At 36.3% G+C, this 12,709-nt stretch overlaps 2 protein-coding genes across 2 annotated transcripts in view; one reads left to right on the forward strand and one right to left on the reverse strand.

Annotated features, from left to right (window-relative positions):
• The window catches only part of LOC136805314 (uncharacterized), a 98,085-nt gene that overhangs the window by 64,261 nt on the left and 21,115 nt on the right, over positions 1-12,709 (reverse strand). The gene's annotated exons all lie outside the window — the stretch shown is intronic.
• On the forward strand, positions 175-11,522 carry LOC136805312 (uncharacterized). The gene is made up of 15 exons (XM_067061898.1): positions 175-314; positions 664-804; positions 1,654-1,754; positions 2,225-2,377; positions 3,383-3,562; positions 4,494-4,696; positions 6,244-6,437; positions 6,913-7,117; positions 7,665-7,899; positions 8,407-8,593; positions 9,123-9,313; positions 9,907-10,012; positions 10,389-10,441; positions 10,637-10,882; positions 11,272-11,522. The coding sequence occupies exons 1-15, from the start codon at positions 232-234 to the stop codon at positions 11,337-11,339; spliced, it is 2,346 nt and encodes a 781-aa protein (XP_066917999.1). The 5' UTR covers positions 175-231; the 3' UTR covers positions 11,340-11,522.

Genomic DNA, 12,709 nt, shown 5'->3' on the forward strand with positions numbered 1-12,709 from the left:
TGACTAAAATAGACTCTAAAATTTCTCGAAAATGGAAGAACATTTTTTCGAAAATATTTCTCTAAGATGGTTATGGTGGGACCCGTCCGCACATACATACATGACATCTGCCAACCATAGTATATACAACAATATGATATGCTTTATGAATTTACTCCTCCAAATTATAGTACAGTGGTGTGTCAGAAAAAGTCTTAAAACGAATCAAACTTTTCTGATATCGCATTCAAGATGAAAAAGCTAAATTGTCAAACAATTTTCATATTATGGATGGGAATTTTCGGAGCATTAGCAACAGCAAGACTGACACACAGGTAACTCATTCTTCAATCGGTAGAACCCAGGTCCCTACAAAGTTTCAATTTATTTATCATCCTGCGGTTAAAAGTGTCCTTAAAAATTAAAATATTCCGTTGCCGTACACCCGACCGTTACAACCAAGCTAAAAATGTTCTTAAAAATATGTTCTTATTTTTGCCATTTTTTGAGTATTTTTGTTCATTTTCCTATGAAATTCGGCGTTCTAGAGTCCACATACTTTAGAAGCCTTAAAATGTACTTAACTTGTTCTTAACATTTCGGTCATCGAAGCCTTATGTTCTTATAGTTACAGTTTGTTCTTATAAAAAACGCGTATTGAAGGATTGTGTTCATTTTCTTTAGATATTGTACAGACGGTAGTTTGGAAAGCCTGACGGAGTATTACAGTGTTCGATTATCGCGCCAAGCAGTATGGTATTATTACTATACATGTTGCAGTACTTCATGGACTGGTGCTTGCAATGGATATTGTCATCAAACACGGTAAAATTCTTTACGGCTCTCCAAAATGTTTATTTAGTCTAAAAGTTACACTAGGTTCTGGCCGTATTAAGAGTCAAAGAGATAAAATCTTTTAAAAAATTAGGAAAAATTCTTATAGTTAGCCTCTTCACTTAAAGGTATTGTTTTTAAATAAGAGTGATATCGTTTGCTTACTCATCAATTTTATAATTCACAAGCTTTTTCACGTTGGATTAACACAGATGTATAAGTAGCAAAATTGTCAGAATAAAATAAAATAACATAAAATAAAATAAATAAAATAAAATAACAATAGGCAGACACTGTCCCGGTATGAAATATGTGTCTGAAATGAAACGGGAACACTTATGTGAAATTAAAACCTTTAAACTGGCACACCAGCTGAACTGGAACGATATCATGCAGAAAAAATGAGCCTATGAAGAAAATATACCAAAGGGAGAAATTGAAAAGCCCCTGTTAAAATTCAATGTTAATCAACAACCTCTCACCAACTTTTGCTCGTCCTTCTGCGCAGCTGCTTTTTTAAGCAAACGCCCACCGCCCTTATGTTCCCGCCCTCTGACAAAAACGTTTTTAAGTGACTTAACTTAGGGTTGGAAAGTAGTTGAGTTTTCACAGGAAACTTAAGACTGACGTATAACGTTAAAAGCTTGTGAATGGTCCTACTAGGCTAAGAATATAGCCTGGAAGCCATTACTCCCCTCCCAAATCGAAATATCCGTGTAAAAAAAGTAGAAAGTCTGAAAATGTCATTCTTGTCCGAACTTTAAATTTTGCAAAACCATGATTGTAGTATAGGTCAGATCTGTCGTGAAGATGAATCTTTTCATTTTTTGATAATTTCAGATATACGTACGACTATTACTACGGTCAACGTACACGTGCGATATACCGTTTAAGACGATTCTGTTGTCCGGGATATACCCAGTCCGGTACAACGTGTATAGGTAAGTTTCGCAATGGTTGCTCAGTTTAGTATGTTAGTATTTCCCATCCTTAATTCCTCTGAAAATCCAATGTTACTCCGGTAAAAAAAATTATCGGCAAAAACTAGTCGGCTAAAAATGACGAAAGTTTTTGCTGACGAATTTTTTCCTTCCAATGATATTTTTTACCAACGTATTTTCTACCCACGATGTACTATATCGATTCGAAAAAAACATTGATTCAATCATCGTCCCTAAGTTAGTGCAGCCATATAGTGAAGAAATAAAAATTTCTGTCCAACTATATTCACTCAGGAGATATGAGTGGCAGAGCAGCATATGCCTTTCGTCCTTATTAGCACTGCGTACTGCATACTGCACCCTGGCTGGTTAGATCGATTTAGCCAACATCTCTAAAACCACAAAATCACTTATGGTTCAAACTGAGAGAAATAGTTTAAGTAATAATAGTTTTTGATATTTGTATGAAGGCGATGGGACATGGTCAGCTTGGGGTGCTTGGGGCCTTTGCACTCAGGATGGAATCGATGGTTTTCAGAAGAAGAAACGTGTCAGAACGTGCACAGGTGGAGCATGTTCACACGGTGAAGAAGAACAATTTTCCAAAGAGTGTTCAAATACTTGTAAGTCTATATACGTTTTTTAGTCAGAACATCCAAAATTTTTGAAGCCTTGGGATGCTCTTAATTTTTTGAGATTAAGCCTAAAAATATTCTTAACATGTTCTTACATTCAACATTTCTTGAGTATTTTTGTCCATCTTCCTAAAGAATCGGGTGTTTTAGAGCCCGTAAAGCCTTAAAATATTCTTAACTTGTTCTCAATATTTTGGTCATCAAAGCCTTATCTTCTTATATAGTTTGTTTTTATAAAAAAACGTGAATTAAATCTTTAAAAACTGCTGGTAAGACTAGCAAATACACACTTTTTTTATAAGAACCAATAATTTTTGGCTCAGACTAGGCTAACTGTTAATCTTTTGAAATTTTATGGCTTCTTGCGATGCTCTTAAAACGCTTAGTTTTTTTACTTAAAACAAAAGATGGGTTGAAAATATGTCAAAATGTGTGTAATTTCTGACATCTGAGTCTCAGATTGTTCTTAATTTGTGCTTAGGTTTCGGCCAATTGCAAGCCTCGTGTTCTTATAAATATTTTCGTAAAAAAAAACGTGTATCTGCTTTTTTTGAGACACAGAGACGCGGGAATAGTGCTGGCAAAAAACCCTTATAAAAAAACATCGTTGCGGGAAAGTGATTTGGTTTGTATTCAGCGAATGTAATGAGTGTGTGCTACTAGCGTAAATGTAGCAAATACAAGGTTTATTTGTTTATAGACTGATATTGTTAAATCGTTTGATGTACCTTGAAGCCTTGGTTGGTTAATTCTGGATAGGTCGGGAGGAATAAAGAAGAATTAATATTTTTTTGTCTCGAGACACAAAAAGGGTTTTGGTAATTTTTAAGATAATAGAAATAATTGGGATGAGAGGTATAATAATTTGAAGACGATATCAGTGCAAATTCACTTCATTTTAGATCTGGGTACTGGGTTCAGTAGACTTCGTGTAATAATTTAAGGTACAGAGAGGTCAAAATACGATATCAGTGCAAATTCACTTCATTTTAGATCTGGGTACTGGGTTCAGTCGACTTCGTGATCATCCACAATGTGAGGACGAAACATGTAAACCGAAAACTAAACAAGATGGTACCATTCTGCTTAACTTGTACAGATTCCGCTTGGCTTCACCACTGCGTTCCTTACAGATGTACATCTTCTCAAAACAAACCACAAACGGCCATTATGGTATGTGCCATATGTTCTCTATCTTGTTGCAAACTATACCTGTTGTTTTTTCAAGAACACTTTAGCACTTTTGCTAAAACTAAGTTTTGGAAAGGTTCTTTTTTATTTGAAAATACTATCTTTACATCCTGCCCTTTAATTTCAAAGTGCCATTTTCGTCACTTTATAAGATTTTCCGCGTTGAAAATACTTTTCTTTATACCTATGCTTGTACAGTTTAGTCTCCATTACTCGGACCTTACTAACTCTAATGTCTCCTCGGCTCTCTCAGTTGACAATACCGAGATTATGTATGCGTGTTTTTCAGCGACGGAGACGGTAAGGTTCTAATTTGGCTAGATCCTGACCAGCTGAGGACGACGGTAAATCAGCACTTTTACCGTCCTCGATAATGCGGGTCAGAACTGCGGGTTATTCCAAATCGCTTCAGATACTCTACCGTCCTCAAAAGTGCAAATACATAAACTCGCTAATGTCTCTTGAACTAGAGCCTCAAGCTCGTGAGTGCTCGAGCTATGGAAACTGTTATTAATTCGAGCAAGTTTTCTGGTCCCCTTAGGCGACCGTATCATGAAGGTAGAGCATCCAGCTACGGTGCGCAAGGTTGTGGGTTCAATCCCCAGCCTGGTCATACCAAAGATTCCCAAAATGGTACTTGATGCATCTCTGCTTGATGCTCAGCAACTAAAGAGACGGGTCATGGATAAATGGTGAAATCCAGGGAAAGGAGTGGCACCTTCCCCTACCTTCGGGTAGACAGCTATACGAAAAGGGAGCCTTCGGGTCGCGCTCGACTCCGAACGCAAACTTACTTACTTACTTAGGCAACAATGCCTCGTCAACCAGTCTCCATAGCTCGAAATCCCCATAACTCGAACAAATTTGCGTTCCCTGTACATGTTGAGATATACTGTAGTTTATTTTCTTGTAGACTTCAACTTGGACCCAACCAAACCATCAACGACCTTCACAGCATTATCCAACCTGGAGTTAGGAACAAGCATCAACTTTTCACCAATTGTACCCAATGGAGACATGATTCTTAGTAGTTTTAATATCCCTGAAACCACTTTGAAAACAAAATCTTATTACCAATCAACAGATAATGCTATCCAATATGACATCTTCGCTCAAGTAAGTCTCTAGTTCGTCAAGGATTCTATATTTTCACTAAATTTTTTAAAGGGTTCATCAGATGATTTTTGATATTTGGGATACCTATTATGGTTCAGAGAGACACCTCTAAATCTTTTGAACCCATTTTCTTCCAAAGCTGAGATATTTGACTTTGAAATCTCTAAAAATGAGTCTTTACACAGTCTTTACGTTGAATTTCTATTGTTTTCAAGTGAACATTTCAAAATTCAAAGTCGAATATCTCAGCTTTAGAAAATAATTGAGTCAAGAATCATAAAAGGTATCTCTAAGCCAAATATCAAAATCAATCTGATAGTCCCTTTAAGGTTTTATTTTTACATAAATTGTCCACGTTTCATATCAGACACAGGACAGTGTCTGCCTACTGTTATATTGTGCTGATATGTTTTTCTTTTCCTCTTTCTGACCAATATTGCTCCAGATATGCGTCAATTCAATATCAAAAAGCTTGTGAATTAAAATTGATAAGTAAACAAACGATATCACTTTTATTCAAAATAAAACGTCTTTAACCTTCAAAATTAAATCAAAGTGTGGCGCAACGATGCCAGATACTTCTAAAAAAGGACTTGTTACTAACCTTTCCGGGTCTGATCCCCCTTCTTGGCATCCCCCCTAACTTTTAAAAATACCCATCCCCAAGGATTTTGGACAAAAATAGCTAACAAATATATGTGAAATATCTTTAGAGAGAGAAAGCGAAATGATAAACTTTTTTCTTCTTTTGACTCAGACTACTCTATAAACAGAAATCTTTCTTTCATGAAGACCAAATTTCACAAAAGTGATTGAAAATAATCTACAATATATATGTAAGCCCCCCATTCTCAAACTCCCCTCAAAATCCCCCCTTCCTTGCTATCCCCCCTTTTTCATGAAAATTTCTGACCCCCTTCTTCATCTTTTCGGAAGACAAAGAGTGTATAAAACCTTTGTTTCAATACACACTAAATCACTGGAGCGACGTCACCTCTACTCTGTACCAGAGTGTATCTCACGATTATCGTAGCGTAGTTCCTCTACGGCAATGAATTTTGAAATTAGCCGTAGATATTGGGTTTGTGTACAGACAACGTCACCTCTCGATTAACTTTACGCATCAGAATAAAGTGTATCAAGTCTTGGATAGCCTTTTTCATATAAGCGAATTTGTGTATGGTGCTTTTCCTGCGAGGTAGACAGCTAGCTTTTGATTTGCCTAGGATCTGATCAACTGGAGACGGCTGTAAACAAGCAATTTTACCGTCCTCGATTTTGCGAGTCAAAACTGCGGATTATGATTATTCAAGATTATTTCAGTCACTACACTATCCTCGGTGCTGATACATAAACTCGTTATAAGTTTATAGCTTGTGTATTTGCACTTTTGAGGACTGCGGGGTGACTGAGTGATTGGGTAAAACGAGGATGGTAAAAGTGCTGATTTATCGTCGTCCTCAGTCAGTCAGGATGTAGACAAATTAGAAGCTTACCGTCTCCGTCACAGAAAAACACGAGATACATAAACTCCTACAATTTTTCAGTTAACGGCAAACCCATCAACGGATACGGACGCTTATTACACTGCAGCTTTCAAGTTGTGGAAAGCTGTCAAGGCGGGCGACGTGCGGTATGTCATTATACAGAAGAAAACGAAAGTGATGCAAGGAAATCTAGGATCAATCAGCATCAGAGAAAAAAGCAATGAACTTGTCTCTAAGACTTTCAATTACCAAGGGTAGGATTATTCTCGTTTTGTTACCCTATTTACCATAATGAAGCCAATATTAAGATTTAAATATACCTACAATTAACTTTCGCTAATTCGAACTCGAAATCTTTTTTTGTTCGAATTACAGAGATATTCGTATTATTCATAGTATTATAGTATTTTTAGCAGGTTTCTCCTTGAGGGGAACTGGAAAAAAGTTTCGTATAGATCAAAAGATTCGAATAATAGAAGTTCGAATGAGCGAGAGTTAACTGCAGATTTTTTATCAACAAAGATTATAGCTCGATTGAAATAATCAGTTATTCAAAACAGAATTTCACCATATTTTCACGGGCCTTTATATCAAACAATTATCAAAAGTGTCGCAATTATTAACATTCAACCAATTGAAACTTTAACTGGGATTTTATAACGGAAAAAAATAGATAAATCTTTAAGCATCGGTATAGTTAGAACATATGTTTCACATGTCTCTTAATAGGTCTGTCCTGAACTTCCGACCATACGTGTCGTATGGCGGTGAGGAACGAACATATGACGTCACATTGACATCTCTTGTACCCAATGTTTACGCAAAATGGACTCCAGAGACGACCAGTATTAACGTCGATTCATATTTCAATAGTTATCCACCATCATACCTCACTATTGAAAAAGATTTAAACCATGGGCTGCAAAGAATTTACGTAAGCTAGTTTCAGATATTTGTTTCGCTTAGCGAGGGTCGTTTGGTCACTGGTAAGTCGTAATACCATATCTTGAGAAGCAGTACCGATTTTATGTATGTGTGCTTTTACTGCGATGGAGACGGTTAGGTTTTGATTTGGCTAGATCCTAACTGACTGAGTACGACGGTACAGCATTTTTACCGTCCTCGATTTTGTGGGTCAGAACTGCTGGTTATCCTAAAACGCTTCAGCCACTCCGCCATCTTTAAAAGTGAAAATACATAAACTCTCTAGTGAGGCACGGCTGGAAGTTTATCTTATTCCCAAGTCTGAAAATGGCGACACACAAACATCACTTCAAACAAACAAACAAACAAACAAACTCTACAAACTTAAAAGAACCCAAATTATAGAACCATAGATAGTGTTTCCAAATTGTAGAATCTTTTTTTTAACATTTAATGCAAGCTCTAAATACTCAAGAAAAGCAAAGATCCATAATTTGAGAACCATCGTGAAGACTTCTGCAACCACGACCACTTCAAAACTCTTTTATATATTTTAGTTTCCATACATCGATCCTACAGTGAGCGCTCAGTCGTTCTCCACATTTTACCAAGCGAAAAACGATGGAGATTTCATGGTCCACCCACGGTTGGTTCCTTCATTCTCCATCACAGGGTTTATGGATGGACAATACTGTAAAGGAGGACCATGTACTTCATCCAATGAGGGTGTAGTTTCAACGATTAGAGTGATACAACATTTTGAAACGTATGCAACGCTGAGACAGCCTCAAGGTAACATTTAATTATTTTGTAAAATTGTTTTGAATATTCACTTCATTTTCTTCAAATCGCAACAATTAGGCGTCGAAATAATTCTTGATATACACCATTGCAATGTCTTCCACGGACCCAACAGCTGATTGGTTGAAAGTGACAGATTTTACGTCACTTACAAACAATCAGCTATTGGGCCCATGGAAGACATTGCAATGGTGTATATCGTGAATAGACCTAACAGCTGATTGGTTGTACGTGACACAAGATTAGACAATACGTCATATGGAACCAATCAGCTGTTGGGCCCGTGATGTAATATTAGAAGACATTGCAATGGTGCATATCTTTAATAAGTTTGAGCTCTACCTTTTACGGTTGCAATATGAGTCCAGTTGAAAATGTCAATAAATGTCGAGGTTACTCCCTATGTGAATATGATCAAAATAACAAAGATGAGAGACGGTACCGCTCTAGAAATTGAGAGTTGGTCGCTTAAATATTTGAAATTTCTTGAAATTTCAGGCTCATTCCGTATCAAACAGATGAATAGCGGGCGTTGTTGGGCGAGTGACGAAACAAACCAAAACGTGGTCTTGTCCTCAAAATGTACAGAACTTTTTCGATTCACCAAAGATTCTGGTTTGGTCCACGAGGCTACTGGAAAGACAGTTTTCGAAGAGAATGGTGCCTTTTCTTTGGAATCCGATAGGTGTGTACCAAAAATTGGTCATAAAAAATAAAGCTGACAATCTCTAATTCGATTTTCAAGTGGATTTAGATTTTCGTCGAATAAAGGAGCGTATCGAATAGGAAGGTCCTTTTTGAGATTTTTTTGTAGGTAGTGGCTTTCAATATCATCGAATAGAAAAATGTCATTAGAGAGTGTATAATACTGACAATAATTTAACGACTCAAAACTGAAGGATAAAAAAGCATAACTAAATTGAACGTTAAAGATATATGGCAATCATCTATCAGAGTTTTACATAGTCCAAACAAAGATAGGAGAGGTAAAGCTCAGTTCAGTAGTTTTAATTACAGGTCAGTGGATACAGTTGACTCTCTCTAATTCGATCTTTAAGAGACAAAGAATTCTTTTCGAATTATAGAGAGTATTTTACGAGACATTGCCCTTGACGGAAACTGAGAACTAGTTCGAGTTATAGAAAGATTCGAATATTGGAAGTTCAAATTGGCACGAGTTCACTGTATGATAAATCTTAATGTTAACTTTTTAGCTCCAGCACGGCTTTCCATACATCACGCGGGAACGCGATGGTGCGTACGATTGATACCAAAACAGCAGCCTGTGTGATTGAGACCACAGACAGTAGTAACCAGTTAACAGTTGATACTACAACTTTCGATATTATGAATACAAACAACACGTGTGATGGTGATGCGAAGAACCTCATTAAGTTACTTCCAGGTAAAGAGCTACTGATTGTTATTTGAATAAACATTCGAAAAATACTCCCTTCAGAGCTTGTCCAAAATAAGTGTGTACTTATTAACTTCCATGGGGAGACCATCCTTAAAGGAATGAGTATCATTCCACTGAAATAGTTTCATTGAAGACAAGAAAAACCTCCGTTATACATAATGAATCTTATACAAATGGCTCTCATCCAAAAAAAAATATTTTGTCATTGTCTACATCTGATTTCTAGAATAAAAAATATTACAATCTGGATGTGAATTTCGTATTACACATTTTTTTTTAAGAAGCACGCTTTAAAGAAACATAAGGCTCAGAATGCCTAAAAACTAAGAAACATATAAGAAACATGCTGAGGCTGAGAATGAGAAAATAACTTTTTGTAATTCGGTTTTTTTAAAGAACTTTTCAATCCAGCCTTCCATAAGGCTGATTATGTCAAAAAGTTTAGAAACATGTAAGAAACATTTAAGGCTCAAAAGGCCGATTTCTTAAGAAACGTCGAGGCTGTTTGGTAAAACTAGTTTCTTAAAAAAAAAAAAACGTGTATTACGTATTATCATAATCCCGTTTTTCTGTTTCAGCATACTCAACAGAGCTTTCAGAAAAGATCAAGCTGAAAAGCATATTACAAGCTAGTGTACCGTCCTTTGGAAATGTCATCATTATTTGCGAATCTACACAAGATCTGTAAGTTGGGACAAAAAGAATAATCAAGCCTATATCGTCTCATCCTCTTTTGTGTATGAGCTACCTTATCGGCCCTTTTTACACCGGCCCTTATTGGCGTTATTTTTGGGCTCGTGGCGTAATAAGGGCCGGTGTAAAAAGGGCCGATAAGGTAATCAGAGTGTATTTACTAACTGATTGAACAGGCATTTTTACCGTCACAATGATGGATGGAGAATTAAGGCTGATTACAATCAGCAACTTTCTGTTACATTTTCGCAGCAGGAAGGTATCCTTAGTCTTGCTTCCCCATGATACATTGTGCCCGTTAAAAAGCCTACACTAGAGAACCATAATTGTGATTACGAATACTCAATATTCGCTTGTTTATTTTCAGTGCGAGGAAGAGCAATTGCAGATATTCAATCGACAAGGGCGTTCGATGGATAGGTAGGGCATTAAATTTTGTTTCGTGAAAACTTTTTGTTTGATAGATTGTGACAAATCTGTTAGACAAAAACCGCTTTTTTATTACGCAGTCAACTGGCTCGATTCTGTTTTCGGTCAAAAAAAATCTAGCAAATTCAACTCCCAAAAGAAAATCACAAGGCAAAATAACTATCTAAAACGTTCATCATTTTTCAGCCATCTCACCTTTCATCACCGCGGTGACATACTACATCCCCTCAGATGGCGTATTTTACGCCCGCTGCAACAAAGCCATGTTTTATTGCACGTGGAACATGTCCACCAAATGGATCGCATACATCGAGAAAACGACTTTCGAAAGTAAATTATTGGATTTGCAAATCGTTCAACCAGCCGTTATGGATGAACTGGAGTTACCATTGACCTCACCAACCAATCCGCTAGATGATCCAAGTATTGGAGGTAATGAATTAACTCATTCATGGCCCCGTAGACGAGCGACCAGGGGCGCAATGCCCTAAATTTGTTTCGAAAACCTGTTTTCATCCAATTAAATAGCGTTTTTATATCTTTAGGAGGTGCAAAAAGTGAAAAAAAAATTCTTAGAAATTATAAACAAACTATATAAGAGCATAGATTTCGATAGCCAAAAAAAACAAAAACAAGTCAAGAACAGGCCCGGCGCCGGAAGCAGGGAGACTGGGGAGACTTCAGCCTCCCCACTTTAGAGCAAATGAGATTTTTCTCTCAATTTCCTAGCGAATTTTATCTCATTTTTAAGGCTTTGTGGGCTTTAAAATACCCAATTTCTTAGAAAATGACAACCCTTTAACACAATTTGTCCTCTTTAGCTACCTCCAATGGCGTTTATAACGATTTGTCTGGCACATGGAACAAATTTTACATTTGGATGAATTAAATCGATGTCATATGTCAGATGGAGAGAACGAGAAGCTTTAGGTCATTGGATATCAATCGCCTTTAAATTTAATTCAAAGACAACGAAAAAGTCAATAAAGGGCATTACAGAAACTGTATGGCATTATGTTAAGGAGAATGAGGTTGATGTCAAGGCCAAAATAAAATAAATTCAAATTTACAGATAACCGCGTCGGTATTCCTTATTCAGTCAAGAACACCATCAAATAAACCTATCATAAGCTGCTTAGCCTATCATAGGGTAATTAGACTATTTTATATAGTCTAATTAGCCGGGAAAAATGTGCCTATGATAGGCTAATTTGATGGTGTTCTTGACTGTTATTGTCATTACAGGAAATTCCAACTGCAAATTGCCGACTTTTTTTTTCAAAAACCGAAACGCCGATGTCAAAAAGGGAAAAACCAACATTTCGAAAAACCCCTACGCTCTCGTTTGATTTTCAACAAAATATCATATAATGGGTTCAGATACGTAGGAGCATAAATATTTGGTGTTACTCAATTTTAAACATTGTTACGAAATTTTATAATATCATCATTGTATATATTTAATAAACGACTATATGATAAAACTTGTAACATCATATTGAATATATAATTTAACCGTACATCCTGTGTCCAAGTTCAGGAGTTGCCATAAAGCTATTATGGTAATAACCGGGAGGGCACATTGCTATACATTGTATACATTGAATATATAATTTATATATTTTTCAACCATCTTTTTGGGACGTTTTTCATTTACCCTATAAGTAGAGCCAGCAGTGCCGGGATCTGAATGTATTTACAAAAAAGTTAGCAAAGGCATAGAATCTCAAATTTCTTCATTAAAGGATAAACAATATTACAAGCAAATTTGGTTTACAAGCCTCTCCTCGAACAAATATGGTAAAAGAAAGAAAATAGGCCTTTTTAACTTTTTTGGCCAAAATCTCGTTTCTTTTCTGCTGAACCATGATTTATGAAAAACTTATTATTTCGAGAAATTTTCCGAGATTAAATCTATAAACCAAACCAAAAGGGTTTTTTCAAAATCAAAACAATGTGTTGGTTACAGAAGGATTTCACCCTTTAGTTAGCCCGGGGAGGGAGGGGGAATTGTCGTTTTTTAATATACTTGACGACCCTGATAAGTGGTCCGGTGTAATTTGGTGGTATGTAGCAAATCCATACCACTAGATCCTCTGTATTATTGGACTCAGCATAATTAAAATTATTCATAGTTCAATATATAACATTATCAAGTTTTCACATTTTTCGAACAAATTTACAACATCTCCATGGGAACTGTCTAAAAGTTGTTAAACGTCCATGTGATACTGTTAAAATCTTGAACAAAACTTTTCA

The sequence above is a fragment of the Clytia hemisphaerica genome, unplaced genomic scaffold (genome assembly GCF_902728285.1).
Source record: "Clytia hemisphaerica strain Z4C2 unplaced genomic scaffold, Clytia hemisphaerica genome assembly, whole genome shotgun sequence".
NCBI classification, from domain to species: Eukaryota; Metazoa; Cnidaria; class Hydrozoa; order Leptothecata; family Clytiidae; genus Clytia; species Clytia hemisphaerica.